General features: G+C 42.0%; 1 protein-coding gene across 2 annotated transcripts in view; it reads left to right on the top strand.

Annotated features, from left to right (window-relative positions):
- Positions 1 to 3,439: 3,439 nt before the first annotated feature.
- Positions 3,440 to 14,705, top strand: part of LOC112254025 (heat shock 70 kDa protein 12A) — a 46,001-nt gene continuing 34,735 nt past the window's right edge. For both annotated transcript variants that reach the window (XM_024426244.2, XM_024426236.2), the window contains exon 1: positions 3,440 to 3,873. In XM_024426244.2, coding sequence (XP_024282012.1) covers positions 3,783 to 3,873 — 91 coding nt within the window. In that variant the 5' untranslated portion in view covers positions 3,440 to 3,782. The remainder of the gene's footprint in view (positions 3,874 to 14,705) is intronic.

Raw genomic sequence — 14,705 nt, 5'->3', positions numbered from 1 at the left:
AACGTATTGGGTACTTCCATGTGGGTTCTCACAGCAGGCATGGTGATCGGCATGACAGCACCAACTTCCTGCTTCTTTGTTGCGATGGCTGGGGTCAACTTAGATAAGTGAGAGTACCTCCGCTCCCTCCTGTATTCATCCAGCCTCTCATGAACATCTGCAGCAGTCCACTGCTGTAATGGCTTGCACTTAAAGATAAGCGACAGTTCACCATTAGGGCAATGTCTGATGAACATGACTGTGAGCTCACGAGATGGGTCTTCAACACTTTTTTCCTGTCTCTTTAGACAATCTTCAGCAACCTCCATAGCCCTGTTCAGTCTGAGCCAATATTCAAATGGTTATTCATCAGTCAGAGGTAATGTGGCATAAAAGTCAGCGAGGGGCATGCTTGAAAAAACAGTGTCACTAAAATGTTGTTTCAGTATGTCAAAGATGGGACTCGGGCCTTTAGATAAATCAATGGAGGGATTGCTGCGTATGCCAACTTTAACAACATCGCAGGCCCTTCCCATAAGCCTGCCCATAACCTCAACTGCTTGGTCCATCACAGACACGCCCCTCTTACGCATGTAAACCATTACCATATCCTCCCACTCAAGCAGCGTGCACTTTTCAGAGCCATCCCCCCGAAAGTACACCGGTTCCCTGATATCAGACTTCAATACCAGGTTCAGGCCTGACACATCCATACCCCTCGAGCTGCATACACTCCCCATAACATTGTCCCCAACATGTCCAACAATTGCCTTTGACTCCAAACAGGAGGCAATGTTCTCCCCAATGGAATGACCAATCGGCTGTACTATGTCTGCTATGAAATCCATGGAGACCCCCCCACTCCCTGTATTTGGCAAAACTCTTTCATACACATCCTTGGGCGTGTCCATGGGTAAACTATCATCAAAACCCTCCAGTTTGGGCATAGGTGTAGAAGTAACTGGAATTTTGGCTGAACCCCTACCAACAGATGGTGACAGATTAAATGACAGGAAACCCCTACCTCTCCCAACACCTTCCATTTTAACAATGGGAAATCAACACCCTAATAAAAATGTAAATCGCAAATCGTCAAAATCTAACCTATATCTAGTACACTGGTAAAACTCACCCGACTTATATCAGATATACATTAGAATTGCAAATAAACAAGTAACACAAAAGGTATAGTTTATCTGTGAAGAGCCTCAGCCAGAGAAATTATCAATTCCGATAATAAAACGTTCTAGTGGCGCCCTCTTGTGGCGAAATGCGATATCGCCATAAATTGCACCAGCAACGTCTTATCTGATTCTTCAACAGCAACCACGGCGAAGTTCTGAGATGGAAATCCAGCGAAGGATGATCCGATCCAGAAGAGCGGTCACGGCACCACTGTAACAGTACTCTTCTTGCGTTGTGTACAATCAGTCATCGACACGGAACTCCAACATGTAGCACCAGTCATGTAGATTTATTCTGATAGGAACGGCACAAAATTGCACGTCATGCAATGCACGTCTCACCATCCAACTCTGCACTCATGCATGCTGGTTTGGTGCTTGTTCACTGGGATAGTTACCAAAATAATACAATTACAATATATAATATAATATCTTTAACAATGTATCTGATAGGAAAGGCACAAAATTGCACGTCATGCAATGCACGTCTCACCATCCAACTCTGCACTCAGGCACTGTACAAAATATATGAACCCCCCCCCCCACCAGACACAGTAAGTTGCTAGCTAGTACTGGCGGGAATTCTTTACAACAAAATGCACAACAAATATTCTCCAAAAACCGCTGCATCTTATGTGTGATGTTCGAATAACATTTACAAACAATTTGATATAAATTGTACATTTAAATCATCACTTGAGAGTATAAAAATCACTTTTGATGTACAGTGCTTTGCAACCAACAACTTACCGCTGGTTTGGTGCTTGTTCATTGGGACGATTCTAACTGGAACATCCACCCTCGTAAGCAAGCTACACAAACCAGCCAATAAGATGCCATGTTGAGTAGGTGAAGGCAAGACAAACTCAAACCAAAAACCCATTGGCTTAACAATAAAGTGGCAAGGGGAATCACCAATATAACCCTGTTACATAAGATAACTAATTGCTCTCTATAATATCGTATAACTTTGGAATAGGCACGTTTCTTGACATATACACTGACTTTGAGAAGGGATTGCGTGACCATTAGCTTAGCAACCGTGTGAAGCCTCATGACACTGTGAACGCGATTGGTCGACAGTTGGCTGGGTGGGGTATTATACGTTCCTTCATTCATTGGATTACTATCTCCTTTCTATAATATCTCTGGCAATGGCACCGTGCAATGCATTCTGGACTAAAGAGGCAGACAAATAGGAAAAAGTGGTAGACACTCTTGTATATTACAAAAATATTATCAATGGCTGATTCGAGAAAAGACATTCTCCAGAGTTATTACATCGGCCAGTATTGAAATCTGACGTGTGATTGACGTTTTCGCAATCTAAAAGTCATACTCCTATTCACTTCCAGTGTAGTGAGAGTGATTCTATCACAGTGCTACGTCATACCGGACGGATTTCTGCCTGCTTGAATGACAATAACTCAGATACACGTGAAAACATGAAATGACCCAGGGAATCGATAGAACATCACTCGGAGATGCACAAAAAACAATATAACATTCAAAATGGGTGAACCTTTCCTTTACGTAGTTGCTCTTTTCTTCATTAGCATGCTAATGATTTGAGGCTGTTAATATCGTGGCACCTGGCATAACGTTTTCATTGTGTGATAGATAGCAAAGTTATATTGGGTTTATTTTCATCTGCTAAGACATTGAATACATGTTGTTTACTATATTTAGTCAATTGAGTATGTTTAGTTTGATTTCTCTGTGGGCTATATCAGTCCTCTAATACAATACTATTAAAGGCCGAGTGCACTACTTTTGTGAAACATTCTTCAAAAAATGATATATTTGTATTAATATATATATTTGTATTATTTTCAGAACCCCTACAGGCTCACTGGCATGAAAGGTGAACACCTTATGCTTTGCACCAATAGGGTTAACCCACTTGACGGGAATTGTAATGTGGCTCATAAAGCAAAAAAACAAACATATTTTTAACATATACCTGATTGCTAGAGAGCCCAGCCTTGACTGTCTAATCATGCATGGAACTCAGTGTTCATCATCAAGTGTCATCATGAATGTACAACAATTCCAGAAGCATAGTGCATTTTACCGTGCCTAAAATTTTTATGCAATACTGCAGTACAAGTGTATTGATGTAGGCCTAATAGTCAAAAAGCAAAACATGACAGGTAACCTGAAAACTACTGTACAGATTTTTTTTGTGTGTGGTGTGTGTGTGTGGTGGTGGTGGTGGGGGGGGTTCTTATTTGCATAGGAGATGACTAATGAAAATGTGCCAGTGCAGGAAAGCTAAGACCCTGATGATTTAAACCTAGTGCTACATCCTAGAAGCCCTTACTGTAGACTTTTAGGTCTGGATTTGGAGACATTCCTTGCCAGAACAGCCGTGCGAGCTGACGGGAGGGGCGGGACAGAGGGCTACCTAACAATCGGAAAGTAGCAGCCTGAGGTACTACCAGACTTCTTTGCTTTGGAGGTGTAGATCGGCCAAACTCGACTACAAGCTTTCAGTTGAATGGGTCAACCTCGCTGTGCATCATTTAAATGCTCTTTTTAGCGCGCCATCCATAGCAAATCCTATTTTCCAGTTTAAATCTAATGCTTCAGACTGACAAGTAATCAAGGACAAACTGAATGTGTAACTGTTTAGGGGAAACTCAAGGAAAGATAAAACAGCGGGACATGATGACTGAGAAAGAATCGGCAACAGACAAGATAATAGCAGGTAAAACGCTTTCATTTTTAAGGCTATCCTTCAAAGGGCCCTCTCTCTACCTATTATTTCAGTCTCAAAGCTACACAGTAGGTGCGCTCATTATATCCGTGGCGGTGCGCATTAGAGCCTTTGAGATCTTGCCAGGAGACTCCTTTTCCGTTTTCACGTTTGATTTTGGGTTATAGTCGTCCAGCCAATGTGATGGCAATGATATATAGAGGCATTCGCTCCTTTTAAATGTATTTAGCTATACAAGGTTTATAATGAAGCTATTATTGTAACGCGTATAGGCTACAGTCGTGGCCATGCAGTTTCAAAACAGCTCTGCCGCAACATGGAGGAAATATGATAATCCACCTGGACAGAAACACATTTCATTATTAGAATCATTATTTTACTCTGAAGAATATTTCCACTACAGCCCCAGAAAATCGCCACCAGTCGCGTTTAGACGCCCCTTTTCCTTGGGCAGAAAAGGTATGCTCACGCAGTAGGGTTTGGTCCTCCATAACCGTGCAGAGTATGGTCACATGGTCAGTCCCACGGGAGGTTTGACTCAATGCAGCAAAAGTATGCTTGCCCTACTATCATCCTAGGTATCGCAGCAATGTCGTTAAAACTTCGGATTGTAAATAAGAATCGCTATATAATCTGAATTGATTAAAAGCAGCGATTCCTCTATTATGGGACAAATTATATTATTACAATCTCAACCAGTGCTCTTATTTTCATGTTGTTTTACTTATTTGACGTTTTCTTCTAGGTTTTCATGTCCCAACATGTTATTTAGGAATAGGAATATTGACTTTTATTTCCATCACCTACAAGCTTCACAGAGGTGTCATATCTGCTCCACAGCAGGACAGTAAATCACGTGACACCTCTCCTATGATGTAATATGGGGGTGTAGATTAATCGTGCACAGTACAGTAGGCCCTACAGTGCATTCGTAAAGTATTCAGACCCTTTCCCTTTTTTGATGATTTCCCAAAATGCTATATAGGCCTAAATAGTATCATTGATGATAATTGACTTTAGAGTATGGTTACATTTCACCTGCTCTGTTAAAACTTTTAGAGGGTGTTTTTTTCCACTGTGTGATGAATTTACTATGTATTATGTTATGGTGTTCATTGTTGATCCAGACAACATATCAACAAACATGCAAGTATTTGACTGGGAATCATTTACTGGGTTGTGACAGGGTGCTTCAAAAGTTTTAAACAGACTATGCATTTTACAAGCACGACACTATTTGGGCAGTGCTGCCCATCCTAATCTCTCCTGCCAGGCACTCCTGACATTGTGAAATGATGGGTGGGGTTGTGCACTAACTGCACTTCAGTGAGCTCAGCTGCACATAGGGATGAGGCAGACGCAGTGGGACATTGCCAGATCTGTCCCCCATAACCCCAAAACACATGTAAATATTTGACTATAAATTGTGCCTATCTGTATTATACTAATGATATTTTTTTTAAAGTATTATATTCTAATGAGCCGTTTACTTTATGTTTGTATTCGTATCTTTTATTATTTCATTTTGTTGTTGCATTGTCGAAAAGGAACCTGCAAGTAAGGATTTTCTTGATGTTGTATACCATGTGTCTCCCGTGCATACAACTAATACAACTTGAAACTTTATCTGAAGAGAGACTGCCGCTCAGTCTGCACAGCACCAACCAATCATATTTTGGAATGGGAAGTGCGGACAGCTACCTCAGCCTCACTGATATAGAGGTTGCCAGCACAGTCACTGTGGAATCGATCAATATGTACACTTGAGCTTTGCAGCAGAACGATTGCCTGGTTACCCAAACTCCTTGCTGCGGCCAAATTCTATGCCACGCCCACCGACATTAGTTAGTACTCCGCAATGATTCTGGATCTGAGAATCTCCTCGGTGATTTCTAGAATGCATACACATTCTAACTATTCTGATTGGTCCCAGAAATCGATTGGTTTGGCCAGAGCCAGAACATACGTAGGTACATCAGCATTTTTTAAAACATTTCATTGGCTTTGATACTCTGATTAGTTCGAGATTATCCCATCACTGATGACTTTGTTTGGTACAAGACCCCTCATTCTGATGTCACCACAAATTACTTCAACGATGGCAGTCTCAGACTGAGGTATGTAGCGAATATAGAGCAGCGGAGGAATTCAGTTTGAGTCGTCAGGCAAGCAGAACGGGACAATGGAGTCCCCATACTATTCAGGGTGTGGTCACAGTCAGTGGAGCAGCACATGTTCGTATAGTAATGTTGAACCTTTTCAGATTATTGATATGCAGTGTTTGGCTAATATTAGGCACTGTAATTGTGTGCAGTAAAATGTGTGAATGTGACAAATGGACATAAATTAATATTGCACTCAGCTGATTACCTGAGCTACAAGTACTCAAGTACCTATTAGTGTGCTGATACAAATCCCAAAGATGACAAATAGCATCTAAACCCTCTGATACTGCTTGTAGACACAACCAAAACTGCAATGATCTGTTTCAAATTATCAGTACTTCTAATTGCTGATGTCACTATCAGAACTTGCTAAGCACATTTTCTGTTGTACACTTTTGCTCAAGTAATTTATTTTAAAGAGCAAAATCCCAAACTATTTTGGACTGGCTTTAGCCAAGTGAGAACACCCAGTGACCACACTAACAGAGAGCTTTATGTTCCCTTAGGGATACCACACATGTTCTACACATTTAAGGTGGAGAGAGAAAGGGAGAGATCAGAGAGCGGTGGGGGAGTCATACTCAGACATTTATTTGGTTGGATTGTGATATTAATGTGATCACAGATTCCAAAATGTACAGATTCATCTTGTGTTGCCTTTGTAGATAGCATTGGTGACAGCTTGATGCAACGAGGCGTTAACCTAAAAGGTGACAAATACAAAAGTCATCTATAACCAACTAGTTCATGAAACAGTCAGTCATACATTCGTGTCTAATCAATGCTCTAACATCTGAAAGCATTTCAGTCAGCCCCAGTGTTTTTCTGTGGGTGGATTCTCCAGATCGACTTGTACTATGATCTAGGAATTCAATCAGCTTCACTGTGATCGCCAACTTTTAGCCCAGTCGTAAAGCCCAGTTTTCCTCTGGTCTGCTGAGCTGCACAAAGTGGACCTCATCACTGGGCTATTTTCTGTGTGCTCTGTCCAGGTGTTCTACAGAATATCCAAGTACTTACGGACACTCCCACACATGTGGCTCCGGCCAACCAATGTGTGATGCCTCCTCATCAATTTCACTGAGAGGAGAGAACCGTTGGAGAGTATTGTTAAAGTCTAGGGTCAGCGTTGCACATTCCATGCATTCAAGGAACCAATCTTGAGTATCAATTAACAAAAGAGTGTAAATGTGATGAGGTCAGGTCAGATGACATTTCGGAGAAGACATTGAAATGCATTGAGTTTATTGAGAAATGCATTGAGACCTTTTACCATAAGATAGCATTGTATGAATCACTACACGGTCATTCAGGTCATAAATCAGCTGGGTGACTAATAGGTGAACAGCAACAAGCATCGAAAAGGACTATACAATATAATACCTCAATGTGGCTCAGCACATCATGAGCAGTCAAAAACAAATTGATCCACAGGTGTGCTGTCATCATTGCACTCACAAATTCTGTAAACGAAAGATGGCGCTGCAATGGACAGTAGCTGTCATGTGTTTTTTTTATGCTGATCTTAACTTTTTTGTACATAATGTCTCAGCCATCATTTCCTATGATCTCATACCCCTGCACATCGACTCGGTACTGGTACTCCCTGTATATAACCATGTTATTTTTACTCATTATTTTTATTCGATATTCACTGTGCATTTATACCTCATGTCACTAGTTCAATTTTATTTGTATCTTTAACTCTGCATTGTTGGAAAAGGACCCATAAGTAAGCATTTCACTGTTAGTCTACACCTATTGTTTATGAAGTATGTGACAAATAACATTTGATTTGATTTAGTGACACACAACATTTTAAGTTCCCATAGAAACCAACACATTATTGTCTTCTTGCAGAAGTAAGCTAGGCATTCATACAGCACAACACATGTAGTTTTACAACTCAAGGGCAGCTGCATGCTACAGCAGTGATAAAGCTGTTATCATTTTAAACATGTACAGCCTCTGTACGAGACTTTGAGCTCTAGTATACAATTGCCCTTTTTCACTTGAAGCCATTGTTGGCATCCAAGTGCATGGGGTTTTTGGGGGTTGGTGGCTGGGCAAGGGGTTGAGGCTAGGGGAGGGGGTTAGGATGCAGTCAGAGGTGATTTAAGACCTCAGGCATTAACGACTCTGTTTGAGGTCATCCCAATGACTTAGAGTCCCTGAGACAAGAGTGGGAGGGGGGCTGAATCTGATGGGCCAGGGCCAGACAGGAAGTTGTCTTTCAGCTCCACAGAGGCCCTAAGGTCAAACAGATCCAGTCGCTATTCCAAGACGAGACACACACCAGAGGGCCCACCATGACACAGGTGTGTTCTCTCAGTCAAAGATATCTTTCATGTTGTGACTAGGTGGTAATGGGTGACATTAATCACATCACAGGGTCACATTTTTGTTATAGGTATTCCGTGTTGGTAACAGTTCACATTAGATGGTTTTATACCAATAATGTTGTTATTACTACAGTAATAACATGGTTGCTACATTTGATGGAGGTTGAAAATAATTACAATTGGAAGGCAAATAAACTCGGAGGGGACAAGAAGTCCAATGCTCAGCATTATGTCATGACTAAGATATTGGCTTTGTTTACCCTCCAGAGGAGGCACCCATTCTGTTTTGGAGTAGGCGGTGCAGGGGGAGGGAGGCGCTTTGCACATGCCATTGGATTGTCGATGTGAAAATAAGACCTAAACAGCTGTTAGACATCAGCAGTCTGACATCATTTTTTTCGATTACCCAAGAGGCCCTTCATGAAAATACTGTAATCTCCGTCTGTATGTGTCTCTCTCTCCTCCATCAAACACAGTGTACTCCACAGAAAGCTGTACTCTGTACTCTCACCACGGTACTCTTTGTACTCTCACTAGTTCAATGTTAGAAACCAAAGCCTACTGAAGCACAAGCCTGTTTGATGTCCAATGTAGCCTAATTGGTTGCATGTGTTTCAGTGGAATTCCAAGAATGTAAACACGGAATGGGTTACTGTTTCTTCACATCTCTCACTCCCATCCTGATGCTGTCAGATACAAGCTCTTCCTCATACCACAGCAATGTTTACATCCCATTGCAATGTCTACTGTACATCCACCTTTCAAAGTGTTTGGGACCTGTGTTCCCTTTGACAGATTTACGTAAGAACCTTTACTGAATGATTCTGTTGCTCTTAACTACCTCAGTTCAAACACAAAAAACAGCAACAATTCAGGACAACTTAAAAACTCACAAAAGTTGAATATATGGTGTGCTGGTTGATGACTAGTTTAGACTTGATGGGATTACTTTCATAGGGTCGTTCCACCAATTCGGTGCTTTTTGAGAAGCATAAATTGGTAAAAAATATATATGTATTGGATTTCACCTAATTTTAACATTGTGATAAAGAGCACATGTTCAGCTTCATGAAAAACATGATTTCCCATTTCAAGAGGTTAAATTAAAAAAATACTATAGAAAGTGCCTATTAAGTGCTAAATAAAATAACAGGGTTGATGATTTCATCGTAGTCAGCCATAAATCATCTTGTGATAGGGGGAATGGATGCTTGTTGTGTTCAACAGGGAATGGTAATTGAACGCAAGCTACAGCCCACCCCCCAAAAAATCTAGCTTGTCTATTTACGGGTTGACCTGTTATGCTCGACCCATTCAGTTTTTCACCACAAAACACTAGAAAATGGCCAAAAATAGTAGAACCAGCTCACCTGCTTTAATACTATGATTTGGCTATGTTTCCTTTGAAATAAGAGTTCAGTTCACTTAATAGTTTGACCTTAAAATGAGGGACAGATGTACAGTTGAAGTCGGAAATTTACATACGCTTAGGTTGGCGTCATTAAAACTCGTTTTTCAATCACTACAAAACTAGAAAATGATGTCATGGCTTTAGAAGCTTCTGTTAGGCTAATTGACATCATTTGAGTCAATTGGAGGTGTAATGTGAATGTATTTCAAGGCCTACCTTCAAACTCAGTGCCTCTTTGCTTGACATCATGGCAAAATCAAAAGAAATCAGCCAAGACCTTAGAAAAAAATTGTAGACCTCCACAAGTCTGGTTCGTCCTTGGGAGCAATTTCCAAACGCCTGAAGGTACCACGTTCATCTGTACAAACAATAGTATGCAAGTATGAACACCATGGGACCATGCAGCTGTCATACCACTCAGGAAAGAGACACGTTCTGTCTCCTAGAGACGAACGTACTTTGGTGCGAAAAGTGCAAATCAATCCCAGAACAACAGCAAAGGACCTTGTGAAGATGCTGGAGGAAACAGGTATCAAAGTATCTATATCCACAGCAAAACAAGTCCTATATCGACATAACCTGAAAGGCCGCTCAGCAAGGAAGCAGCCACTGCTCCAAAACCACCATAAAAAGCCAGACTACGGTTTGCAACTGCACATGGGGACAAATGTCCTCTGGTCTGATGAAACCAAAATAGAACTGTTTGGCCATAATGGCCATCGTTATTTTTGGAGGAAAAAGGGGGAGGCTTGCAAGCCGAAGAATACCATCCCAACCGTGAAGCACGGGGGCGGCAGTATCCTGTTGTGGGGGTGCTTTGCTGTAGGAGGGACTGGTGCACTTCACAAAATAGATGGCATCATGAGGAGGGATAATTATGTGGATATATTGAAGCAACATCTCAAGACATCAGTCAGGAAGTTAAAGCTTGGTTGCAAATGGGTCTTCCAAATGGACAATGACCCCAAGCATACTTCCAAAGTTGTGGCAAAATGGCTTAAGGACAACAAAGTCAAGGTATTGGAGTGGCCATCACAAAGCCCTGACCTTAATCTCCTAGAAAATGTGTGGGCAGAAATGAAAAAGCTTGTGCGAGCAAGGAGGTCTACAAACCTGACTCAGTTACACCAGCTCTGTCAGGAGGAATGGGCCAAAATTCACCCAACTTCTTGTGGGAAGCTTGTGGGAGGCTACCCGAAACGTTTGACCCAAGTTAAACAATTTATAGGCAATGCTACCAAATACTAATTGAGTGTATGTAAACATCTGACCCACTGGGAATGTGATGAAAGAAAGAAATGCTGAAATAAATCATTCTCTCTTCTATTATTCTGACATTTCACATTCTTAAAATAAAGTGGTGATCCTAACTGACCTAAGACAGGGATTTTTTACGAGGATTAAATGTCAGGAATTGTGAAAAACTGAGTTTAAATGGCTAAGGTCAAATCAAATTTTATTTGTCACATACACATGGTTAGCAGATGTTAATGCGAGTGTAGCGAAATGCTTGTGCTTCTAGTTCCGACAATGCAGTAATAACCAACAAGTAATCTAACTAACAATTCCAAAACTACTGTCTTATACACAGTGTAAGGGGATAAAGAATATGTACATAAGGATATATGAATGAGTGATGGTACAGAGCAGCATAGGCAAGATACAGTAGATTGTATCGAGTACAGTATATACATATGAGATGAGTATGTAAACAAAGTGGCATAGTTAAAGTGGCTAGTGATACATGTATTACATAAGGATACAGTCGATGATATAGAGTACAGTATCTACGTATGCATATGAGATGAATAATGTAGGGTAAGTAACATTATATAAGGTAGCATTGTTTAAAGTGGCTAGTGATATATTTACATCATTTCCCATCAATTCCCATTATTAAAGTGGCTGGAGTTGAGTCAGTGTCAGTGTGTTGGCAGCAGCCACTCAATGTTAGTGGTGGCTGTTTAACAGTCTGATGGCCTTGAGATAGAAGCTGTTTTTCAGTCTCTCGGTCCCAGCTTTGATGCACCTGTACTGACCTCGCCTTCTGGATGATAGCGGGGTGAACAGGCAGTGGCTCGGGTGGTTGATGTCCTTGATGATCTTTATGGCCTTCCTGTAACATCGGGTGGTGTAGGTGTCCTGGAGGGCAGGTAGTTTGCCCCCGGTGATGCGTTGTGCAGACCTCACTACCCTCTGGAGAGCCTTACGGTTGAGGGCGGAGCAGTTGCCGTACCAGGCGGTGATACAGCCCGCCAGGATGCTCTCGATTGTGCATCTGTAGAAGTTTGTGAGTGCTTTTGGTGACAAGCCGAATTTCTTCAGCCTCCTGAGGTTGAAGAGGCGCTGCTGCGCCTTCTTCACGATGCTGTCTGTGTGAGTGGACCAATTCAGTTTGTCTGTGATGTGTATGCAGAGGAACTTAAAAACCCTCTCCACTACTGTTCCATCGATGTGGATAGGGGGTGTTCCCTCTGCTGTTTCCTGAAGTCCACAATCATCTCCTTAGTTTTGTTGAGTGTGAGGTTATTTTCCTGACACCACACTCCGAGGGCCCTCACCTCCTCCCTGTAGGCCGTCTCGTCGTTGTTGGTAATCAAGCCTACCACTGTTGTGTCGTCCGCAAAATTGATGATTGAGTTGGAGGCGTGCGTGGCCACGCAGTCGTGGGTGAACAGGGAGTACAGGAGAGGGCTCAGAACGCACCCTTGTGGGGCCCCAGTGTTGAGTGTTGAGTGTTGAGGATCGGGGAGGAGATGTTGTTGCCTACCCTCACCACCTGGGGGCGGCCCGTCAGGAAGTCCAGTACCCAGTTGCACAGGGGCGGGGTTGAGACCCAGGGTCTCGAGCTTGATGACGAGCTTGGAGGGTACTATGGTGTTGAATGCCGAGCTGTAGTCGATGAACAGCATTCTCACATAGGTATTCCTCTTGTCCAGATGGGTTAGGGCAGTGTGCAGTGTGGTTGAGATTGCATCGTCTGTGGACCTATTTGGGCGGTAAGCAAATTGGAGTGGGTCTAGGGTGTCAGGTAGGGTGGAGGTGATATGGTCCTTGACTAGTCTCTCAAAGCACTTCATGATGACGGATGTGAGTGCTACGGGGCGGTAGTCGTTTAGCTCAGTTACCTTAGCTTTCTTGGGAACAGGAACAATGGTGGCCCTCTTGAAGCATGTGGGAACAGCAGACTGGTATAGGGATTGATTGAATATGTCCGTAAACACACCGGCCAGCTGGTCTGCGCATGCTCTGAGGGCGCGGCTGGGGATGCCGTCTGGGCCTGCAGCCTTGCGAGGGTTAACACGTTTAAATGTCTTACTCACCTCGGCTGCAGTGAAGGAGAGACCGCATAATCACATTAAATAAATAATTATCTTCAGAAATGACTTTGTCAAAGCAACATAATAACTAGGTATTTACAGTGATGGTGAAAACTTGGAGAAAGGTTGGGGTTGAATGGGTTAAAATCTTCCTAGAAGGGTTTACAGAGGGACATGTCAAAATGCAGAATTGTGGCACTTAGGAAGTTTGTTTTCATATAAAAAAAATCGGATTTATTGAATTGTTGATGTGGTCTATATTAAAGGGTTCTTCATTTGTTAATACTTATATATCAAAGGGATGCAAAAGGCACTCTTTTCGTGGAAAGACCCAATAAACAACTTGGCAGATTGTCAGACAACTAAACTCAAAGCACCATCGCTATGTGTAACCCAGTGTTTAACACTGAAATGGATGATAGCACGAAAGCACTGATAACAAGGGTCATTGCCGAGCAGATGTTGCTGTTAGAGGATGCTTTTGAGCGTGCAGTGTTAACTTGTCTGCAATACGTAAACAATGGGCAGCTATTTTTATCTGTTGTGTATCAAATTTAATTGTCTTATTATCAGACATTGTCTTATTATTTCGTTTTGGCTTTGTTGTTATCCGGGTTTCCAACATAGAGAGAGGAAGGAAGTAAGGCCATTGTTCTTTGGAGAGGTTTTATCAATTTCCTCAGTATGACCTAAACGCTGTGCCCTTGTAGGAAACCAGGCTCACTCCTTTCTTTCAAATTCCTCTTACCATTGTTCCATATTCTTGTTTTAGTAGTAAGGCCACAGACTAAGGACTTTTACATTATTCTCATGTTTGATCTAGGTTATCTATCCAATGTGTGCTGTTGAAGCTTGGCTTACATGTAATTTTGAAGTGCTACATGAATTGGAAATTGGAATAATGGACTAAAAAGAGAACCAAGGGAGGCTATAGGGCAGGGGTACTCAAATGCTATTTGATAATGTCCGCTCACACCAATTTCCTAGGTGGCAAGGGTCCGGATAGATATTATAATTTGTCAGCATAGTACCACCCCCCCACCTCACAACCCATGCAACCACAAACTGTTGACACCCCTCTTGTTGGCGGAGAGAACATTTAGCAGTTTTAAAGCACATTTCCTGCAATTCTACACATTTTGCCATGGGGTGAAGATAATGTTTTTGTTGTTATTATTGTTGTTTTTCCCCCCCAATTTCGTGATATCCAATTGCTGTAACAGAATTCGTACTCCTCTGACGAGGAGTATGAGAGATCGGACCAATATGCAGCGTGGTAAGTGTTCGTCATGTTTTAATGAACAAAATCACTGAACATGAAAATACAAAATAACAAATAGAAAGACAGAAACGAAAACCAAAACAGTTCCGTGTGGAACACACAGACGCAGAAAACAATCACCCACCAAACACTGGTGGGAAAAGGCTACCTAAGTATGATTCTCAATCAGAGACAACTAACGACACCTGCCTCTGATTGAGAACCATACCAGGCCAAACGCAAAATACAACATAGAAAAACAAACATATACTGCCCACCCCAACTCACGCCCTAACCATACTAAAACAAAGGAACTAAGGTCAG

The sequence above is a fragment of the Oncorhynchus tshawytscha genome, linkage group LG01, assembly GCF_018296145.1.
Source record: "Oncorhynchus tshawytscha isolate Ot180627B linkage group LG01, Otsh_v2.0, whole genome shotgun sequence".
NCBI classification, from domain to species: domain Eukaryota; kingdom Metazoa; phylum Chordata; class Actinopteri; order Salmoniformes; family Salmonidae; genus Oncorhynchus; species Oncorhynchus tshawytscha.
Note: the sequence above shows the minus strand (reverse complement) of the source record. Positions and strands in the feature narration are given on the sequence as shown.